Source organism: Furipterus horrens, unplaced genomic scaffold, assembly GCF_987537825.1.
Source record: "Furipterus horrens unplaced genomic scaffold, mFurHor1.1.pri manual_scaffold_16, whole genome shotgun sequence".
Classification (NCBI taxonomy): Eukaryota; Metazoa; Chordata; class Mammalia; order Chiroptera; family Furipteridae; genus Furipterus; species Furipterus horrens.
Genome location: NW_028327186.1, coordinates 3,434,277 through 3,457,141, shown reverse-complemented (window position 1 = coordinate 3,457,141; position 22,865 = coordinate 3,434,277). Strand labels below are relative to the sequence as shown.

Sequence of the window (22,865 nt, the reverse complement as noted above, 5' to 3'; positions counted from 1 at the left end):
TAAGCACCTGCCCTGGAGTATGCCAACCCTGTGAAGCCACAATCTGCTGCCAGCTGTGCTGGGTGCAGGGCAGAAATAATGAGCAGGGAAACGATAAAAGATCCCCCTCTATTTTAGAGGTGTTCAAGTTCATACAGAAGTTTCCTTAGGTTTAGGAAAGGTAGTGCTTAAAGGGTTTTTGCAGTTTTTAAAATAGTATTTATTTCACCAAGTTTCCTGTACATGAAAATAAATATACAGAAAGAACCTCAACCAACCCCATCAACTGTCAGCTTCAGTAATCCTTGCGGGTTGGGAACACCATTTACAAGGAAGACATCATTCAACGCAAACTGTCACAGAGACTGTCCTTACCAATAAGGACTGCTTAATGTTTTCTAAGTATCATTACTTTGGGTTTCTTCTATTATATCTACCAACTAGTACCCCTGTAAAGCTTCAAGTGGCAGTAGTGAAGTGACCAACTGCCACTATTGCCTAGTCAGCGATAATGCAATGCTGAGCTCAACTTGTGAAGATGGCAGGTGGAGGTTAAGAACAGAAATAAACCCGATGTCCCCTGGGCTTTAGTCACTGTGAAAAAGTGTGCGTAAGGCAATCGAAGGGGGTAGGCTTAAGGTTTCACCTTGCTTGATGTCAGAAGTGACACTAGCAAGGTTTTCTTAGCCTCATCCACCAGAGGTTGGGCCTCTGCGGCCAGGTCTCCAGGAGCAGGCTCCACCTCCTTCTCCAGACAAAGGGTTGTAACCTGAGATGACAGGAAGCAAAAACAGGAGTAGGGGGAATCTCTATCACAAACTCATATATGCAATTCCCTCAGAATGAAGACACATTGCCCCGTCTCCCTGAAGTATGTTGGTTATATATATATATATAGCAGGGTAATGTTTGGGTGTCCACTGAAAGTAACCAAATCACATTTGGGTGCTGAATTTTAGTGACTTTTCCAATGGGTTTGACTTGCTTCATGGAAATAGGCCTCTTGGAAAGAAAGATCAGGTGTGCCTTACAGCCCCCAAAACCCATTGGGTATATCAGCAAGCTCCCCAGTCATTACGGTCTTTTTGCTTCTTTTCCTATTCACACTATCCTGCTGATCTTTCAGGAGCTAGTCTCAATTTTAGAGGGAGGGAGAGACCCTAAAAAGTAGAAACTGTACTTTAAAATGCAATAATTCTTACCTCCTCGCAAAGGCTTTCTGTCTGGCTTTCGTTTTGGAATGTTTATTGAGGTAGAAGGTCCTGGGCTTTCTTCTTCCTGTTTGAAGAGAGGCTCAAACTACTCAACTGGCCAAAAAAAGAAGACAAAGTTTCTTCTTAAGCAAAGTCTATACTTCTGTACCTGAGGCTTTCTGGCATTTCCTTTGTAACTTTTCCCTTCTTGCATGCTCTCCCACATTTCAATCTTCTGTCTCCTTTTCTCTTCTTCAAGCTGAGAAAGAATCACATTTGAATTTTAGGCACACTGACTTGAAACCACAAGCCTCCAGTTATAAAACTGTCCTCTTATGAGCTTAACACACACCGATCAGCCTCAGAGATAAATAGCATCTGGGGCAGAAGTAGGTGAAGAGGAGAAAGCCACTTTGAGATGAGTGTGAAATGGACTTGCCCCTCTACCCACTAAGAAGTGTTAAGGGCTGGCTTCCTCAGCAGTACTGGGGAGTGAGGGCTAGGAAGTAGGAGTCCCCACAACAAAAAAGGTGACTGGAAATGAGTGGAGAAATACTTCATTTGCTGGGACCTCGAGAGTGAAAGGCTGTTAAGGACAGCTGCCCCTCAGTCACTGCCTTGAAGCCTCCTCCATCACATAGGCAGACTGATGTGTGAACGTGGTTTGAAGATAAATACCACTGTTGCCATCAGGTACTTGAGGTGAGAGTGGCCGTTGCTGAGCCCCCTCGTTTTTAGGGCATGTGGGCCCCTCATGTGCCTCTTGAAGCTCCTCCCAGCACAGCCTGCTACTAAGTGCCAGGTTGTTCCTTCTGATTAGGAGATGGCCCTAGGCCAGTTTGGTTTGAGGGGCAGCAGCAACTTGGAAGAGAAACAGGAAGACACACCCTGTTAGTGGGAGGAAAAGGACCTCTAGTCATAATTGGTGAGCCTGTCGAAGAGCCCCTGTGCACACTGGGCATAGAATCCTGCTTACTGGGGTTTGAGAGAGAGAACCCCAAGATCCCCACCACCACCCTGGTGGTTAAAATGAGAAGAGGGCCTTCAGGTCCTGTGGAAGGCAAGAGATAGACCTAAGATATTTATCTTAAGATCCATCTGGCACATCAAAGGGATGGGTCTGAAAGAAAGTCAAGAGGAGGCATATGTAGTGAGATGAGAAGAAGGGAAGAGAAGAAGGGAAGAGAAGAGGGGAAGAAAAAAAGGGGAAGAAAAGCAGTGCGACCCAAAGTGGGTCGACCAGATGTCCCGCTAAAATTATTTGGACGGGTCGACCAGATGTCCCGCTAAAATTATTTGGACGGGTCGACCAGATGTCCCGCTAAAATTATTTGGACGGGTCGACCAGATGTCCCGCTAAAATTATTCAATATAGCATGAAAAGAAGGTCTGGCCTCAGACATTTGAGTATTTCCTCCCAGTAAAAAATTGCACAAGGACATTAACCGATTCTACTGGAAAGGATGTTGCATGAAATCCATTGGTCCCAGGACTCACTAGCAGCACACTCAGCCTCAAACCATATTCCTTAGGGCCACATATACAAATTCATACCTGTCTTAGTTTTTCCTTATGCCGTTCAACTTGTGCATTTAATTCTTCTTGCATTTTCAGACGAGCAGCTGCTAAAGCCTCCTGTCGTTTCACAACATCATCGGGTTCTACAATGAAAGAAAAATTAAGCTAAAGCATCTTGTATAAAAATGTAAATTCTTGGAAGTCTATATTATTAGAAATATATAAAACTACAGGTATCAGATGGTGCAAAAACATGTTTCTACAAGTAAGTCTACCCTTCTGCATATATTTGAGCTTACAGTCATAGTTCCTAGCACCAGAACCAGAAACCTGTTAGAAATGCAGAATTCGGGGATCCGTCAGCACTTCCAATTCAGGAAGTCTGGGCCAGCCACGGCTGAAAGGTTAAGTGCTCTGACTGGGCACTGAGACTCATTCCATGACCAGGGCACCTCCCACCACCCAGGCTCTAGGTTGACCAGAAATCTGCAAGAATTTTTCTGATCCATCACTTACTAGTCAAGTCTTATGCCAGAAAGACGTAAAGATTCTTAGGTATTCTATCCCTGTTTCTACAGAAAAGAAAGTAAAATCCTTCCAGCCAGTATGAAGGACCACCGAGTGGCAACTATAGTCAAACCTCAGTTTTTGAACAAATGTCTCAGTTATCTAACAGAAACTTCAGTTCTTGACCGACAACCATTGCATACAATAGAACCCTAGGTTCTGGATTTAATGTGTTCAATTTGCAATTGAAGAGGTAGAAAAAGAGAGAAGGGAGGGAGCATATTTCTACTTCACCGTTCCAGGAAATGCCTGGGGAGTGGGGAGGAGTGCAGTTTTACTGAGGAATATCACCCTGACAAAGCAGCAGCAAACCCTGTGATAAATTTGTTCCATGACAATGCCGGGTTTCACTTCAGGAAAGTGTTAAAATGCAAGCAGAAATGACCATCACTAGATAGGCCTGAAGTGAGCCTGAAGCAAGTCCTAGAGGAGTGACAACAAAAGAAAAAACCCAGAAGGGCAGCTACCTGATGTGTTTTATGGAAGGGGATGAGTCCCCTTCCAAACATCCCTCTCATCCCTCCTCTCCATATTCATAGCCTTCAACACCAAAGGTAAGTTCTGAGCCCTGTGAGAGGTGCCAGGATGGAGGAACAGGTTGTAGCAGCTACATGGGAAGCCGCAAGCAGCTGTGCAGGCCGTAGGGCTGGTCCAGCCATGCAGCCTGGGCTAGAGAGAAAGCTGGCACGCTGCGGCTTTGATCCTGCCAGCTCCCTCTGACTCCAAAGCCACCAAGGACTCCGCCTTGCAGACTCAGACTCTAGGAACTCGGGGCACACAGAGAGGACACTCTCTTAGGACTTGTGCCTTTCCTGGACTTCACCATGATCCCGTACAACACAGTACATGCTTTCTTGGACAATATATGAAGGAGAGAGCTGACAGATAAGGAATGTGGAACTACTGGGTTTGGTTTTGTTTTATAGCCTTTTGGGGAGCAAGGGAAATGTTTGGTCTCATGGGACAGGACCCTGAGCTGAAGTGCTCCCAGCCCCACCAAGGCTGGACTATTGTAAACAAAGACCCAGTCATCTCAAAAAAAAGAAAAAAAGAAAAAAGGAAAAAAAAAACTCTAGTGTGTAAATTTTCATTTTTCACTGTGCTTTTCATTTACATTTCATGTCCTCTTTGTTTTTAAAGTGTCTATATATAAACAGTACGTTAGACATGTACTGTATATAAGATTGAAACAGAATCATGGCAGGGGGCTGGAATAGATTATTTTAACTTACATTATTTCTAATGAGAAAAAAATGATTTGGTTTTCAAACCAATCGCTTTTCAAACAGCCTTCAGGAATGAATTCAGTATGAAAACCAAGGTTCCAGCTTAATTTGTTCCAGAAGACTGAGAAGCGATTGGTTTGAAAACCAAATCATATAGGTGACTGACCATCCAGGTGTCAGCACGAATGGGGTTGTCAGGTCAGGAACCAAACTTTTGTTCAACAACTGAGACATTCAAGAATGGAGGTTTGACTAATTTTTATTTAAAAAAACAAAACCTTTTATTCATTTATTTTTAGAGAGAGGGGAAGGGAGGCAGAAAGAAAAGGAGAGAAGATCCATGTGTGGTTGCCACACACACACTCCCAACTGGGGACCCGGCCCACAACCCAGGCCTGTGCCCTGACTGGGAATCGAACTGGCGACCCTTTGGTTCGCTGGCCAGTGCTCAATCCACTGAGCCACGCCAGACAGGGCTTGACTATAATTTTTAAAGGAAATATTAGAATTTATATATTCACATCACTACCATCTAAAGTACAGGTGACCCTTACTACCTACAGATAGTAGAGGAACAAAGCCACTTAACTAATCCACATAAAAGAGCACAGGTGTGTGTGGGGTGATGGCAGAGTTGACTGCAACTTTAAAAAGAAAACAAAATTATACTTCCACTGTACAGAAGTGTGAATTTCAGTGGCATTTCTGTTGGGCCATTCTTAGAATAAAATAAATCAAGCTATTTTTTTAACCTTTTCCCACATAAAACTGAATAGCACAACAGCTTCCACTGCACAGTTCCCTTCTGCAGTGCTTCCTAAAAACAATCCTCTTTTAAGTGCCATCCCCACTGTCATCCGCTCCATGAAATCCTGCATCTTACGCAAGATTTACAATTCTATGTTGTCGTTTGTAGCGGGACATACATGAAGCCAACAATCAAAAAGCCTGAATGGCAGGGCCACAGGGTTTCCTGGGCGAGGGGAGGTGTGTCGGAATGAATGACTACTGTGTTAACTACACTTGCTTTCAGCCCCGCCCCACCCTCAGTAACCATGGCGACTCAGATGAATGACACCTATATTTAATTATCCTGCGATGCTCACAGCACTTAACGTTTCTCTGGGATCCTCCTCGGAAACCGTGGCCTCTCGCTAGTGCAAAGGCTACCATTTCCGAGAGAGTGATTTTTAAACCAGCCAAGGGTAATTTGGAGGTCAGGTCTGAGGAGTCCGTTGGGATCCACCTGATGAACTAAATCCGAGTTTCCCCTCGCTCACAAAGGTCCGAAAGAGAATTCAAGAGTTACCAGGCAGCCCCATGAGTGACGCTTTCAATCGAACCCACCCTATAAAGTGGAAATCCTTCCAAGATACGCACGCCTGGCTGGTGTGGCCCGGCGGCTTGAGCGCCGGCCTGCAAACCTGATGGTGGCCGGTGTGAGTCCCAGTCAGGGCACGGGCCTGGGCAGCCGGCCCGGTCAGATGCTTCTCCCCCTCTCTTTCTCCCTTCCCTTCCCCTCTCTCTCTCCAAATAAACATCTTGAAAGTAAAGATGCGCGCCGCCAGGCAGGTGTCCCGCCTCGAGTAAAAAAACCTCTGAAATAAGAAAACCTGTTGCATGTCCACCAAAATGAATTTCAGAAGCATGGAAGGGTCTCCCTCTCTACTGATGAGAACCAGGTCCTCCTCCCTCCCCACAAAAGCCCGGAGCCGTAACCAGGCACTCACCCACAGCGGCCGCGGCGCGGTCCAGCTGCCGCTGCCTCAGGGCCCGCAGGCGGGCGGACAGCCGCTGAAAGACCACGTACAACAGGATGCAGCTGAAGACGATGTACCAGCCGTAGGCGGCCAGCAGGGAGCCCACTGAGAAGAAGAAAACAGTCTGTCTGCAAGGAGGGCAAAGGCCTCTCCGGCCCCGCGAACGGAGACAGAGGGGCGGCCGTGGGGCGCGGGCGCGGTTACAAGCGTGCGTGGGCGGAGGCGGGCCGGCCCGCAAGGCCCGGAGGCAAACGCCAAGGGCCCCGTGACCCCGGGAACCGCAGCCCAAGAGCTTACTTTGAAAAAAAGCCCGACAGCGCCTCCCGAGTTAGCGAGGAGGCTCCAGGAGGGTAAAGCCCTCCCCCTGCCCAGCCCGGCCCGGCCCGGCCCGGCGCGCAGCCCAGGAAAATGCGGCTCCAGGAGGCCCAAGGCCTCCCCAGGCCCGGCCCGGCGCGCCGCGTTGGAAGACGCACCGAACATGGCGGTGCGGCCCCGCGGCTCCGCGGCCCCGCAGCCCCGCAGCCCCGCGGCCGTGTTAACTCACCAGTGACGTGCAGAAAGCGCAGCCCCTCGGTCTCTAGAGCCGGGCGCGCGGACAACCGCTCGCCGTCCGGCTCCATGTCGCCGCAGCTCTGCCAGGTCCGGCCGCGTCAGCTTCGGCCTTCAACTTCCGGCCCGCCCCCACGTATACGTACTCGGGGGCGGGACTTCTGCGGTGTGGCCAATCATAGCGCACCAAAGCAGGAGTGGGCGGGAAAGTGGGCGGGGCGGAGGCGGGCCTGTCCCCCGGGCCGGCCGGGCACTGGGTAGCTGTACCTCGTCCCTGATGGCCCGTCGTGACCTACTTGTGGACTTAGAGAGTGTTTCCTTTTGTACCCAAGCAGGACAGCCTGCTCCTGCTGCCGGGGTTACTTTTTAGGCTAAGAAAGTCCCGCTGATCCTCATGTTTCCCCTCCTCTCCAGAATCAAAACCCCTTGGGAGTGAATTATCATAGCAATGGCTCCAAGACAGACTCAATTTCACTGTCACAAAATACTCAGGATTATTGGTGCCGTTTTCTCTACCTGCAATGGCCTGCTCCACCCACTTCCACTCCTCACCTGCCACCACCTCTCTGAGGCCTATTTTTTCCTATCCTATCTGTAATGGAGTTTTTTGGGAGGAAAGATTTTGAAGTGAATATACCTAGCTAATTGACCATTAGAAACGCAATTTTTAAAAAGAACACCATAGGCTCCCATGATACCAAACCTAGTTTTAATACCTGGCCTAATTGTCAATCAGTCTGGAATTTTCTGGCCAGGCACCGGTAAGGCGTCTGTCACAATCCTTCCGCATCCCCACCACAGGATGACAATTCTGCGTGATGAAAACCCTAGCCATTGCCTGCCCCCAAAGATGCCCCCGTTTAAAATTCTGTTTCTCTTTCTGTCCTTTCTTTTCTTTCTTTCCTTTTCTTTTTTCTTTTCCTTTTTTCTTTCTTTTTCTTTCTTTCTTTCTTTCTTTCTTTCTTTCTTTCTTTCTCTCTTTCTTTCTCTCTCCTTCCTTCTCTCTCATCTTTCTATTTTAAATTTGAGCCAAGCTGATGACATATTCTGGGGAGCAAGATCTCACATACTTCCCTTTCCTTTCTTTTTCAATAGCTCTCTTGCCCCCCACCTTCTTTCTCTAAAAACCTTCCACTTTTTTTTACAGCCCTTCTGAGTGCCCTTGTAGTTGCTAGATAAGATACTGCCTGATTCATGACTCAATAAAGCTAATGAGATCTTCACATTTACTAGGTTGAATTGTTTTGTAACGCCTTTTTAAAAAAACTTTTTATTGATTGATTGGAGAGAAAGAAACATCAACTTATTGCTCCACTTATTTGTGCATTCATTGGTTGATTATCAGATGGGCTCTGACTGAGAATCAAACCCACAACCTTGGTGTATCAGGACAATACTCTAACCAGGTGAGCTACCCGGCCAGGGCTAACACTTCCTCGTTGATGTTTCCATCTCATTTGTAGGTGAACCACCACTCATTGCTTTCAGGTGGTTTTTTCATTTACTCTGGCATCTTGAAGAACTCGTGCTGAAAGTGAATGATTTATTTTTTCCTTTTAAAGATTTTATTTATTTTTAGAGTGAAGGGAAAGGAGGGGAAAAAGAGACGGAGAGAAACATCAATCCATTGCCTCTCACACACCCACAGCTGGGGACCTGACCCACAACCCAGGCATGTGCCCTGACCAGGAATCGAACCAGTGACCTTTTGGTTGGCAGGCTGGTGCTCAGTCCACTGAGCCACACGAGCCAGGGCTGATGATATCTTGGGATTACAGTTGTAATACTTGATCTGGGAGCAGCTTTAAATATGCAGTCAAACCCCAATTCTTGAATGTCTCCCATCTTTTTTTTTTTCTTTTTTATAAGACAGCTTGTTTCTTTTCTTTTTTCTACAAAGGTTTATTTTTAGAGAGAGGGGAAGGGAAGGAGAAAGAGGAACAAAAACATTGATGTGTTTCTTTTTCTTTTCAGAGAGAGGGGAGGGGAGGGAGGGAGAGAAATATCAGTTGGTGCCTCTCGCACGCCCCCTACTGGGGACCTGGCCTGCAACGCAGGCACGTGTTCTGACAGGGAATCGAACCGCTGACCTTTAGGTGCGGCAGACGAGGCCCAACCCACTGAACCACACCAATCAGGGCAACCATCGCCCATTTTGAACAATTCCATTCTCAACCAAGTCATTCATGAAAAAAAAAAAAATGTATGCTGGGTCACGTGTCTCAGGTGACAAAGGAGAAAATGCACAAGTATGAATAAGGTTTGGTTTTTTAGCAAATCACTTCTCAAACAGCCTTCCAGAACAAATGACGTTCGAGAACCGAGCTCCCACTGCAGTGGGAACTGCAATACAGTGCATCTGTGCGTATGCACATCACACAGTATGACAGACGGCTTATTCAACTGAAATGTAATAATTTGGAATTATTGGAATGCATGGATGGGCTCTCGTTTCGGTGCCTTGAATATTGTCCTGTGGCCCCATTCTTCCTAGCCAGGCTGCTACCTTGGTCTCTTGAGTCAGGGCGTGTCTTCTCACCTAGCTTGCCAAGGACCAGTTACTTCAGCAGTTGGTCAATACAGCCGCTCAGGTGTTGTTTGCCCAAACAGGACAAAGGAAGCATCCAGAATCCCGTCACTGACCAGGGTGAAGACTGGACCCAATTTGTCACTTTACAACCACATGCTCGCCGCAGCCCCAAGGTGGGAGGAGTGTATTTCCCCAGCCTGTGGCCAGGTGGCTTGCTTTGGTTAATGGCAAGTAAGCAGAAGTAACTGTGTCAACAGTTGAGTGCAGGCCTAAGAAGCCTCTAGTGTTCCCTTCCTGTGCCTTTGCCCGGTTAACCAATTTGTCCACAGACCTGAGGGAAAAGCAGAGCCAGCTGGGAGAGCAAACGGTGGTTGCCAACTAAAACCCAGGTTCTGGGGTGGTTTTGAGGCCCTCGCCTCCACCACCTTGTTTTCCAGTCTCAGTTGGCTATGACAGGGTGAGAACCGTCATAAAGCATGCGGGCGTTGTGAGGATGCCTGCCCTGGCCGGCCCCCAGGGGCAGCTGGGACTCCCGCATGCCGTCCTGAACATCAGAAGGTGCCACTCTGTGAATTTCCTCAGCTGATGAGAGCTGCATTTCCCCTAATTCTTAAAATCACTAATTCATTATTTGCAATGATTTTTATGAAATAAAAACTCCAAATGATGTTGACTCTTGTAAACCCCTAAAGCCTGGCTGCCTGTACTGATGCTCTTACTTCTTTATTCAGAAAAAAAAAAAGCTCCAGAGATGGCAGGTTCTTACAATCAACGACAGCACACGTGCTCCCAAGTTTTATATTAAAAAATTAAGGAAGCCTAGTCAGAAACGACGCCCTCCCGCACTGCCAGCTTACACGCACCCACTCGCCCCCTGCACGCCTAGCCCAATGACATGCAACTTGGCAGCACAACGAGTGTCCTTTATTTTCACTATTTGTAGAAAACAGGCACTAAATTTCAAAATTTATATTGAAAAAACGACCAGCAGCAGCTTGCAGTGTTTCCACAACGCTCAGGAACTCTTTGCTGACACAGCCGAGGCTATTATTCCACGTTCGGAGAGCAAGGCCACGCTGCTCAGGACCCATTCGTGACCGTGTCCTCTTCCATCTCCTCTTCACCATCATCGCCGGGACCTAAAAAAAAGACCACAAAGGCAGAGTCACATCCATTTCAGAGGATGCACTCCCTTGGCACGGGGTGCCCCTCCTGCGAGGCTCCTGCGTGCCAGGCCCTGGACAAGGTATGACAGCCCAACAGTGGCCTCTGCCCTCGGGGAACTTATGGTCCTGCGACCATCGGGATCCGGCAGGTGTGGAAAGGGACGGTCAGTTCCCAAAGGAAACGAAAGGTCGCACAACTGTTTTATGCAAGTCAGACTCATTGCCAGCCACCCTCACTCGGTCACTACTCCATCACCCGGCCGGCAGCGCCCTGCACAGCCTGGCACACACGTGCTTACCGTCCGCCACAGCCCACCCCCGCCTCGAGCTTCGCCCACGCTGGCCCCTTCCCGTCAGGTGCGCAAGGCTCCCTTCTGCCAGTGTGGGGTCTGAGACCTTATGGTGAACCGCTCACACTTCCTTACTTAAAAACCCACTGGTCCACCTGGTACCATATACCTATGCATGATTTTAACACACTGGGAAACACTGGTTCGCTGAGCTATACGCGTCTTCCAAATGTTGACCCGTTTCATCATACAATATAAAAAAATCACATTAACGTCACCGATTTCCTCAGAGAAGCCTGCAGATACTGAGGCTGTCACGGTTACCCACGGTTGTGGGTAAAAGCTTTTAATTCCGCTGCAAACTCTGAATTTTATCATCGGTAGCAAATACCATGAGTTGTGCTGCTGGAAGGGATAAGCTCGCTTCGTGTTTGAGAAGCTGCCTGCCTCTCAACGGAAACGGTTGCAGACAACTTAGCATAGACTTGTACGCCTGGAACCTGCGTAAGTTTATTAACCGGTGTCACCCCAATAATTTCAATTAAAAAAAAAAAAAAGCTGCCAACACCCAACTTAGGGAGAAGGGCTTCATGCGCTCCCCTGGCTCTGTCACCCAGGAGATCTAAGAGATGAGCACTCAAGGGCGACACGTAATAAAGTGAGAAATTGCCATTGCTTCACCAAGGGCATTCTCAAGCAAGGAACGCCCTGGTGCTGCGACAGCAAGTTTTGACCTCACACACCCCCAGGGGCCCAGAGACCACACAGCAGAGCCGCTGACCTGCTTCCTGTCTTGCTCACCTTGAACTTCACATCAAACACCGTGTGCCCAGCTGCCAGTCTAGCCGGGAGGTCTCGGTTACACTCCCATCAAAGCTGGCAATACGCATTAGTTCTGTATTTCCACTTTACATCCCCAGTGCCCAGCAGGCTGCCTGACACAAAGCTGGCATTCATATATCTGAATACCTCGGGCTTACCCAAAACTTGCTAATGTCGGACCCTGTGCTGTGTGCCACCTGTGAGGTGTCTGACTTAAGTCTTCACGACAACCTCTGAGCTTGGCACTGTTATTATCTGATTTAAAGATGAAAGAATGGATTTAAGAATAAGTGGGGACTAAGAAATTTACCCAAGGACAGCTGGTGAGGCTATGCTCAGTGTCCGGCTGGCTGGGCCCTTGGACCTGGGTTCCAGACTACTAAGCTGGCCTGTCCACACGTGGGGACAGGTGCACATGGTGCCCTCTAGCGTCCGGTTTCTATCTGTGGCTCTGAAATAACGTGTGCGTCCACATTCACACAGAAAAAGCCCAGAGCGCTACAACACAATGTTGTATATCAAATCATTCCTCTTCAAAGAGCATTTGTAGGGATTTCATGAAGATCAGATGAGCCGGGAATGAGGCATTCTCGGGCCACAGCATCCAAACTGTTTGGGAATCCCTTCGGGGGTAACACGCATTTGCAAGTACAAGGACGGAGCGTGCTTGGCTGACCTGATCTGCGCTCTCTGCCAGGGATCTGGCCCGACTGCAGCAAGCCCTTCAGCCGCTCCACCTCGGCCAGAGTGGAGGCGTTCGCGATGGCATTCTGCGGACATAGGGGAGAGGGGCAATCAGTTTCTCCTAAGCGGGCCAACCACCCCGAGAGCACCTACAGAAACTCACAGCAACCTTCTGAGTTACATTAAACAGTTCTGTGTTGGGGGAAGAATTTGATTGGCACAGAGCGAAACTGAGCCAAGAGCCAAATCACAAATTTCCAAACCTGATAAAGAAATGCAGACCCTCTGATAGGAGAGAATGTAATCGTTACACAGGCCCTAAAATGTCAGCAAACTGAATTCCCTATTGGGATTATGTTACTGGATACCTTAGGGGTTGGTATTATAAAATCAGGATTTCTCGCTGACCATCAGGCAGGACCTTTCAGACAGTCAATCTCTGAAAAGTAAAAACTCAGGCAAACGCCGGCCACAGCATATACAAAGGTACTAACTGTTCAGATGCACACGTCCTGGGAAAATGAGGAAGAGCAGAGAGAGCTGCCTGCACCTCGACTGGTTCATGGAATTATCTCAGGTCTAAGTCTGGTCAAATAATAACTTGCAGCTAATTGTTCATGATACAGAAATAGAGCGGGATCCTAACAACTGGCAGGGGGGTGGGGGGGGGGGGGGATCTGCAACATTCAGAACTTGACTGATTACATAAATTTGTGTCTCACAGCCCCGGCAGCTCTCTCGAGCCTGAGCTCTGACACGTCCTCACCTTGATCGCCTCCACGTCCCCGGGAGACGGGCCACCTTTCTTCTTGTCAGTGGGCAAACCAGCACCTGGGTTGAAACTTGGGAGGGGAGGGAAGCACAGAACTGTCAAACCCAGGCCAACGGCAGCTGCTCCTCTTTTACTTTCAAAAAGCTTTTGAAAGTAATTCAACCAGTGTAGTATCTTATCTTTGTTAACAAACTGATACAAGAAACTATCTCCTTCAGAAACACCACACCGTTCATCTTCCCAGACAGAGCAGGACACGTGTCGTGTGACATTAGACTGAATAGCGGAATGTGTGCTCTGCTAACCTGGTCAGAATCTCGTGATGCAGAGACCACAGGGGGTCACAGACTAGCATCACGCAAATTTAAGAGAGGATCGGTCACAGGTGTTTGGTTCACTTTGGTAGGAGGCAAACTGCCAGACAGTGTTTCTGAAGGTGAAGTGGAGTGAAGTTGGGTGTCCGTATCTTACGTTTTGCTTCTCCTGGCAATATCCTTTGCAAGCTGTGCACCCCGTTTGCCCTTGAACATTTTCTCTGCTTCCTGACGCTCCTACAGCAACACCACACACAGAGTTAATGGAAGTAGGGGTACAGTAATCCCTCGCTATCGCGGTTCAGTTATTGCGGGGTTTTTAAAAAATATTATATTTAATTATTTATCACAGATTTTTCGCTATATCATGGGATTTTGCGGTACTGTATACGTATGTTGTTAAAGTAACGTAGGTTTAAGAATGTAGAATGTAAGGTTCCTACTTTGCGGGGGGGCCTGGAACGTAGTACCCGCGATAAGTGAGGGAATACTGTACCACACGCATTTAGATCCATTCCTCAGAAAACACGGAGGAAAACACTTCTGAAATATTCGGGGCTGATAAAAATACCAAAAGGCAATTCCAACTGAAAAGGAGACACAAGGTCTTGCCTTCTCTGGTGAAGCTCCCTGAAGAAAAATCCCTCTCCTCGTTTCAAGGAAAGGCTCTGACAGAACTAAGCAGCTTTGAAAGGGAAGACAAAAATCCCACCAAAGGGAAATCATCCCGGTAATTAAAGGTGCTGAAAATGGATATGATCACGTTCCCCACAGGGAGACGTCTATTGCCGCCAGCGCTCACGGCGGCTCTTAGCCAGTGCCCCCGGGGGGTGACCAACACCACATACGACAGCTCTAACTCAAAGCTCTGCCACAAACCCTGCTGTGAAAGGAAATCTGACTTCACATTTTCTTTCCCACACTTCTATCCAAACGGATAGTAAAACTCATCAGGCACTTAAAAAATAATCAGTAAGCAAATATCAAATATCAAAAACATAAATCAGCTCCGGCCAGTGTGGCTCAGTGGGTTGGGCATCGTCCCACAAAGTGAAAGGTCGCTGGTTCGATTCCCAGTCAGGGCACGTGCCTGGGTTGCGGGCCAGGTCCCTGGTTGGGGGCATGTGAGAGGCAACAAATCAATGTTTCCCTCACACATCGATGTTTCTTTCCCTTCTAAAAATAAATAAATAAAATCTTAAAAACAACAAAACAGAACCCCCCACACACACACACAGATCAATGTAACTCACAATCAGCAAAATAATACTTACTTTTAGTTTCACCTTCTGGAAATCCAGTACTCTGACTTGTGGAACTTTATAAATTACATACAGTCTATAATGCTTCTTATTTGTTACAGGATTTCTCAGAAGACTACAAGAAAAGGAATAATCTCATGCCAATCTTGTTCACAGCACAGCATTCAAGAAGTTTGTTTTAATAAAATCTAACAAGTCCATACATTAAGGAAAAGTCCACTATTCTTCACATTTAACTTCAATGTTATTAACAACATAAGCAGCATTAGGGACATTTTAATAAGGGACATTTAATAAGGGACGCTTTAATATTTTCAATATTTGTTTTTAAAAGGTGTTTTCTAGTGGTATAAAAAATTAAAAGATTTATTTATGAGTTTTAACATAAACCTTCTTTTAAAATTATATTCTTTCCCGATTACAGAGTTTAAGTTCAGTATTACTTTGTATCAGTTTCGGGGCAGGTGCACAGCAAAGTGGAAGGTACTTCGGACCACTGGCCGTTCTAAGGCCAAGGCTGGAGGGTGCTACAGGGCGTCGCTGTCACCACCACGAACGGGTCTCATACCTCAGGTAAGTCAGGGACTTCAGAGACGTCAAAGGGTCCAGATCACCCTGTAAAATAACAGCCGCAGGTGAGAACGCAGGTGCCACCCCCGGGTTCTGCTCTGAAGCGGTCATGCCTTGGGGGCAAGGACTCAGCTTGTCTTTTATTTCTCCTGCTGCTCCGGGGCCTAATACCTTCCTCCTGAACGAGCTGGTACAGGAGTGTGAGCTCCGGACACTTACCACCTTGGCCGTGACTGCGTCTGTCTTAACAGTGATGATGTCTTGATGGGTTTTTTTAAAAACATAATAAATATATAACAAGTTGCGGGGAGGGGGAGTTGAAATGTTTAAGGACTCTATTGTTTAGGACGGCAAAGGCATTGGTTAACTTTAAGCTTTGATAAGTACGTATGTTTTACTTCCTAGAACGCTAAGAATATCTATTTAATCATTAGTTTCTAAACTATTAAAAGAAAAATAGAAGGAACAAAAAGAGAAAGTGCAAAAGAGTGTGAGGGAGCAGTAACGGAGAGAAAAAAATAATGAATGAGTGGGACAAGTGAGCTCTGGAAAAAAAGAAGATAAACACACCAGTAATTACACCAATATAAACAGGCGGATTATTTCAAAGACAGATTTCAGACTGCATTTTTAAAAATCTTATCTATGTTGTTTTCCAAAGACAAAGCTAAAATATAAAGGAAATAAAAATGAGGGTATGCTTTGGAGAGGAAAGAGTTATCACGCAAATACCAATGGGAAGAAAGCTTGTGCTGCTATGCGATGGCAGATAAAACAGGCAGCAATACAAAGCAGCATAAAGGAGATCTAAAGAGGGTCACGGCACAGTGATGAAATGGTTCAGTTCACCAGGAAGGTGTGAACACTTAAAAATCTGTATACGTCAAAGACAACAACCTGAGAATATACGGAACTAAACTTGACCGAAGTCCAGGGAGACGGTCAAGTCCATGGTCACTAACACCCCTCCTCTCTCGGTAACTGGGAGGACAGACTCGGCCTCCCTCACTGCAAACAGCTTTAAATGCAGTCACCACGCACGTGACAATGCAGACAGCCCCTGTCACGCCACACGCGCCCTGGGCTGAGTACCTCGCGTACATTAGAAAGCACGCGGGCTCACACACACCACTGCTTTCTTACTCTCTGAGTCGAGTTCTCCATTGGGAATCTGAAGGAAGCCACGAACCCAGTCCACCAGGAAAGGAATAATCAGGGAAAGAGGGAAGGGAGGCGAGGGAAGCGTAACCCCCAACTGAGTTATGTAACAGGGACTGAAACACCCAGTATTTAAGTGAAAAGTTTGGGTTACAAAACGGTAGATAGTAGGAGCTCCATTTTGTTAAAATGTATATATACAGAGAAGAAATTTTAAAAGCCTAAAAAGAAATGGGTCAAAATAGTCAGATCCAAACCGAGAAAACGAAATTTGTCGCTTATCTCAAAGGAAAACCAGATCTAAGTATTGTAGATTGGCCTAAATGTGAAGAGTAAGTTAAGTTTCTAGAACAGACTTGTCCAATAAAATTCAGTGCACGTCACATACGTAATAAAAATTTTCTAGTAACTACATTAAAATTTGGAAAAAAGAAAAAACCCAGGAGAATCTAATTTTCATATGTTATTTAACCTAGTTTCCAGAACGTTATCATTTCAACATCAATGGAACAAAACCAGGGGTCGTTCACACCCCTTTCCCCGCCTCTGTGGTGTGTGGCTCCCAGCTCTGGCACATCTCACCTCAGTCGCCACCTGGGCTGGCGGCCACCACCCTGCACACCCCAATTTCAGAAGACGACACAGGCGAGTTTCTTCCTGACCCTGGGGTGGGAGATGCTTCACACAACATCAGCGGCACTCCAAACAACAGTAACTAATACACCGGACCACCCTGAACATTAGAAAATACTCATCGAGACCCCCTAAGAAAGTCAAAAGGCAACCTACAGCGTGGGAAAAGGTATTTGCAACGGAAAAAGGGCCAGATCTGGAGTTAATTAAGAAAAAGTCAGAGAGGAAGGAGGATGAGTTAATTTTCTGCAACTAACAAAACTTCCATTAGAATGGGGTTCCTTTAACTCCTCCCTCTAGATCCATACCCCCCCCCCGCCCCCAACGTACCAGCTCCACGAGGCTGTTGTTGGTGAGGATGAGTTCTGTCAGACAGGGCAGGGCCTGGTCAAGCCCCTCACCTATGCGGCTGAAACCGAAACAGACAGGCTCTTAGCGAAAGGGACAATTAAGTCAGCTCGAGATTTTCTCCAAGTCCTTGCTCCGAGGATTTCAGACTTCCAAGTGGGAAGAATTTTAGGGAGTTTTTTTCCAACCCCCACCATGTGACAGAGGCACCAAGAGGAGACCTTGTCCAAGGTCACAGGCTGAGGGATCGAAGGGGCGTGTGATTTTAGACCCAGGCCCCCTAAAACCTAAGAAAAGGAGAAGCCCCCCCCCCCGCCACATAGAACCAACCCCCAGCTTACTTCCTGGCTTCTGGGCAGGCGGCGCAGAAATACCAGGGATTCTGCGTTCACAGCTACGGGACGAGGGTTAGCGCCTGAGAAACACGCCTGTTACCGACTGTGTACAGACCAGCATGTGCTTAAATCATTTAAAAAGAAACTTACTATGAACAGACATATAAATAGACTAGATTTACGAATAGATGCAAGTAAGTCTAAACCAATGCCAAGTTAAGCTCTAAAAAGTGCGGCTCGTTTCATTTTAAGAGGGAGCGTGTACCTGTACCGGTGGCAGGTACCTCAACTTCTTCAGGGAACTGCAACATTTATACCAGGAAAAAAAAAACCCACTTCCCACTGGCAGACACTTACCATATTCTATTGTTGTTCACCAGTAACGTCTTTAGTCTTCTCAACAAGGGAAAACCATCCAGCTTCCTGATTTCATTGTCAGAAAAATCAATCGCGTCAAACTGGTCTAAGGTCGCACCCAGATTTTCAATGACAGGAATTTTATACCCTGTGAAATAGAGGGGGAAGAAAAAACAAACAAAACAAAAAAAAACCCAAGTAAGTATTAATAGAATTAAAAGGTATCGTGCCGCAGCAGCAGGCCTTCCTGGCCATGTGACTCGAAGCCGTCATTCATTCGGCGCCGATGCCAAACGCCGCAGGCACTGGCCCGGAAACGAGGACCAACAGAGGCTCAAAGCCCGGCTGCCACGAACCCTACGGTTCGGCAGGTCACGACGGCGGAGATGATGACAAGGACAAGGGCAACGCCGACAGCGATACCCCCGACAGTGATATTTGTAAGGAGGTTTGCAAGGTCCCTCGTCCATTCTGTCCGGCCCCGGAACTAGTTACAGCGGCACAGCGGGAATTGACGCAACGATTTGCTGACGGCCCGCGTCCAAACCTGTTTCCACACACATGGGTCCTCTTCCGCATTCACGCAGCTCATCAGGACCACCCCGTGGTCTTGTGACTTCTCCCCTGACCCCGCCTCCCCCAGCTCCAACCCAGACCGGGAGGTCCGTGGTTGAAACGCGACGGCGCGTCGCTCTGTGAACAGTTCCCTCCAGGTCTCCCCCACCTGCCTAACGCGGGCAGCATTGTGACGCCAGACGCTGGAAGAAAAGCCACGAACGCAGCCAAGGGTCACGCACGCAATTCCGAGCCGCAAGGGCTCCGTCCGAGTCAATGAACGCCGCTCCCAAATCCGTCTCCCCAACCCGCCAGGCCCTTCGGACGTGGAGACTGGCAGAGCCGCCTGCGCCGCCACAGCGAAAGGGGTCAGCTCCTCTAGGACGGGATCTTTCTCTAAGAAACCTGACGTCATCCAGACAGATGTACGGGGCTGTCAGCAAGGGGTCTAGGCAGCAAACAGTGCCGCTCGGGGGACCCTGCGGTCCCCATGGGAGCAACTCTCAGGCCCAGACGATCATCACGATCGTATCCCCGTGCGCCTCCACTCCTTGCCCAGCTCCCTGCGGCTGAAACGGCTGCAGGAGCCCGAACGGTTCAGAGAGCTTTCCCCACGGACGCGTGGCGCCATGGCGAGGCGGTTCGCTCTGTAGAACGTTTTGATGAAAAGTCAATACCGGACGATGGCAGCTCATCCATAAGAAGAAAATACGGGGGAAACGATCGCTTGTTTCCGGACTTCGTGTCCTCCCTCCCCAAGTAGAAAATAGCACGTCTTCCATCCAGACTCTCAGGATAGAATGTGACCGCAAGTACAGAGAGCGAACCGCGGGCTCTGCACTAGGATCACGACCACGAAGTACAGGGGAAGGCGAACGGGGGTTTACAGTCACTCTAAAGTGGATTTACAATAATTAGTAAACCAGAATCCAGAATGAAACTTTGTGTTCCGCGCGCACACCCATGGAAACCTCCTTCTGCCCGCGCGTGTGTATGTCCGCCCGCGAACAGGTCCGACTGGGAATCGGCCCACGCGAGGCCGCGGAGAGGCCCCACGGATGTGTATGAAGCAGCAGCCAAGCCCACTGTAACCGAGTCGTCCGCGCGAGAAGCCTAAGGGACGCTCCTTTGCCAACAGCCGCAAGGCTGGGTCCGGGGCGGCCGCGGCGCAGCCCGCCCACTTCGGGGCCCGCAGTGCAGGCCCGCGCGCACGCGGCGGGGTGCGGACCGGCGGCGAGGCCCGGGGACGGCCCGCCCTCCCCCCAGACTCACCGCGGAGGTCCAGCTCGCGGTCCCGCACGGCGTTGGTGTACTGCGCCGCCTGCTCGATCAGCTCCGCCGTCAGCTTCACCATCCTGCCGCCCCTCTTCGCGGTGAGCCGCTCGCCGGCTGCCTCCCGCCAGCCAGACGTCCCGGCGTGCCCCGCGCCCGCCGCCAGGCAGCACCAATCGCTCCGACGCACGCGCGCGCGCGCAGCCCCACACCCAGGCCGAAGCAATCGAAGAGCCACGCCCCCGATCTCAGGCTCTTCTGAGGTCCTGGCGCGCCTGGACCACCGCCCCGGCTCTGGTTCTTTTCCCGGGGGCCGCATCTGAAATCTGGAAGGTCCCTGATTCTAGACACGTGGATCTGCCAGTTAAGCAAGATATTAAAGCCCACGAGGGAACCTTTCTCACGCACCCGTGCACCTGGATGTGAAGAGAAAGCGGTGACTGTCCTCATTCCACCCGGGGGCGGGGGGTGGCCACCTGTGGGTCTAGGACTTTAGGTTCCCGTCCGCGTTCTGGGCTTTGGCCCCGGGCTACAACGTGAGAACCGGGGATGGGTCGCCAGCGCTTGGCCAGGCCGCTAGGGCCGCCCTACCAGCTGGCACGTCAGACCCAGCACGAGCACGGTCGAGTTTCTGGTGAGGCTTGTTCAGACAATTAAATATTTACATGGATGCAAGATATACAGGAAACTGCACAAATCAGAGGTCCGAAACGTGACGCATGGCCACAGAGCAAGCGCACCTGCTCCCTGCCGCCAGGGGGCAGAAGAGGAACGCTATTCCCCAAGCCTCTGACCTGAGGAGGATAATTCTATTTCTTCTTTCACAATTTTTATACTAGTTCTTTTTAAAATTTTACTTATTGGTTTTAGAGGGGTGGGGAGAGAGACAGAAACATCGATTTGTTGTTCCACTTATTGATGCATTTATTGGTTGCGTCTTGTATGTTCCCTGAACGGGAATCAAACCTGCAACCTTGGCGTATGGGAATGATGCTCTAACCAACTGAGCTGCCTGGCCAGGGCCTGTTCTAGTCTTTTGTTTTATTTTATTTTATTTTATTTATTTTGCCCTGTTGCATTGGCTGGGATCTTCAGCACAGTGTTGGACAGTGGTGGTCGTGGACATCCGTTGGCAGGCATCACTTCATAGCCAACAGGGGGAAAACCTAATCGAGTGATCAAAGTTAATACTAGCAATAATGGAAAACATCAAAACCTTTTATCACCTACTGGGATGCAATGATAAGAATACAGCATTACTTCTGTAAGATTCCTGTCAAGGACACGCGAACTAGATAGAAATATCAGGAAACCTCAGACAAATAATAACCTCAGTCTTTAAAAGGTTCAAGGTCATGAAAGTCAAAGAAAGACTGAGGAACTGTTCTCGACTGAAGAAGACTAGAGACATGAAGACTAAATGCAGAGTGTGGTCTCACCTGGATCCTTTTGCTAAGGGCATTCCTGGGACAACTGGCAAAATTTGAATCCAGTCAAGAGGATTGGGTAGTAGTGATGTATCAATGTGAACTTCCTGATTCCTGTGGTAATGCAGGAGAAGGCCGTTATTTATAGGAAACAGCCTCTAAAATATTCGAGGGGTAACAAAGTACCATATACGTAATCTGATTTCAAATTGTTCATGAGACGATTTCTTTGAGCTCTGCTTGCTACTTTTCTGTAATTTTGCTTTGATTCTTTCAAAATAAAAAAAGTTAAAACAATCCAAACTCCGTGTAAGTCCAGAGAGGCCCACCAGGTGGAGTGCTAAGACCACAGAACTGGTTTTACTTGCCGTTTCGCTTGCTGGATTAAAAAGAAAAAAGGTTTTACTTTTAAAAAGGAAATTGTATGGGTTTCACATGAACAGAGAGATAAATCAAACTTAGAAAGTTTTTATTAATTTTAGGGTATCTTATGAAGTTAAGATTTAATTTCTTTTGGCTAGGGTTTCTCAGCTTGGTACAGTTGACAATTGGGAGCTGGATAATTTTTTTAAAAGATTTTATTTATTATTTTTAGAGAGAGGGGAAGCGAGAGAGAAAGAAGGAGAGAAAGATTGGTGTGAGAGATGTTAATGGGTTGCCGCTGGCATGCCCCCAGCTGGGGACCTGGCGCACAACCCAGGCATGTGCCCTGACTGGGAATCGAACTGGTGACCTTTTGGTTTGCAGGCCGGCGCTCAATCCACTGAGCCACGCCAGCCAGGGCTGGATAATTCTTTATTGTCCTATGCATTTCAGGATGTTTAGCAGCATCTCTGGCCTCAAGATATCGGTACATTCCTCCAGTTGTGACCCCAAAATACCTCCAGACATTGCCAAATGTCCTTAGGGAGACAAAAGTCACCTCAGTTTGAGAAACCACTGTTTTTGACAAAAAGCTATTCTCTGCTCTGGGTACTTGAGTTCCTGTTTGCTCATGAGGGAACCCAGGAGATACCTGATCACCCTTAGGATGGCTGTTAAATATTGCAGGGGCGGGGAGGGGGATCAGCTTTGGGTGGTGGGAACTGAACCTTAGGGTGTGAGATGGGTGTTGTCTGTGCACGGAAAAGCCACAGAGTCGGGGTGTCAGGAAAGGCCTTAGACAACCAGCTGGGAAGGGTAAGGACTGGGTTCGAGCAAGGAAAGCAGCAGAGAAGGCCGGGGCTCGCTCCTCTTTCCCAGGGCAGCCAGCACTCAGTTGCCTCCCAGCTGGCGGGCAGAGCCGTAAGATGTTAGAGAAATTGTTTTAGTATATTGCTTTCTATCAACCCTGCTTGTTATCAAATGATTTAGAAGCAGTGGAAGGTAGTCTCACCAAGTTCAAGGGTACTGCTGGCCACATTCACACCATGTTCCCTTTTTGTTTTTTTAAAGCTCTGTTCAGCCCCCTTCCCAAGCGGTGTCCTCTGTAAAAAGTGCGATCCTCCCCAGCCCTCTGAGTTACAAGGTAGAATGGCAGTGACAGCCCAGGAGGGATGGGGATATGAACCAAGGGACCACTACGTGGTGCAAAGAACT

At 48.3% G+C, this 22,865-nt stretch overlaps 2 protein-coding genes across 2 annotated transcripts; both read right to left on the bottom strand.

Annotated features, from left to right (window-relative positions):
- Positions 1-446: 446 nt before the first annotated feature.
- Positions 447-6,927, bottom strand: SELENOS (selenoprotein S). Its single transcript, XM_090263593.1, has 6 exons — positions 6,788-6,927; positions 6,214-6,348; positions 2,727-2,833; positions 1,342-1,431; positions 1,182-1,257; positions 447-748 (listed from the first exon to the last, which is right to left on the bottom strand). The coding sequence occupies exons 1-6, from the start codon at positions 6,861-6,863 to the stop codon at positions 663-665; spliced, it is 570 nt and encodes a 189-aa protein (XP_090119719.1). The 5' UTR covers positions 6,864-6,927; the 3' UTR covers positions 447-662.
- Positions 6,928-10,224: 3,297 nt separating this feature from the next.
- On the bottom strand, positions 10,225-20,027 carry SNRPA1 (small nuclear ribonucleoprotein polypeptide A'). The gene is made up of 9 exons (XM_090263696.1): positions 19,861-20,027; positions 18,034-18,181; positions 17,324-17,402; positions 15,201-15,247; positions 14,645-14,747; positions 13,528-13,607; positions 13,051-13,126; positions 12,277-12,370; positions 10,225-10,461 (listed from the first exon to the last, which is right to left on the bottom strand). Exons 1-9 carry the CDS (start codon positions 19,940-19,942, stop codon positions 10,403-10,405), a joined length of 768 nt encoding a protein of 255 aa, XP_090119822.1. The 5' UTR covers positions 19,943-20,027; the 3' UTR covers positions 10,225-10,402.
- Positions 20,028-22,865: the final 2,838 nt, after the last annotated feature.

Bases quoted from the DNA above. Each gene is read 5' to 3' on its own strand.
- SNRPA1 (XM_090263696.1), bottom strand. From the start codon at position 19,942: ATGGTGAAGCTGACGGCGGAGCTGATCGAGCAGGCGGCGCAGTACACC. The intron at 15,248-17,323 runs GTACGTTGGGGG...GTTATTTTACAG, and splicing joins ACAACAGCCTCGTGGAGCTG to GGTGATCTGGACCCTTTGAC. The intron at 13,608-14,644 runs GTAAGTATTATT...GTGTTGCTGTAG, and splicing joins TCCAGAAGGTGAAACTAAAA to GAGCGTCAGGAAGCAGAGAA.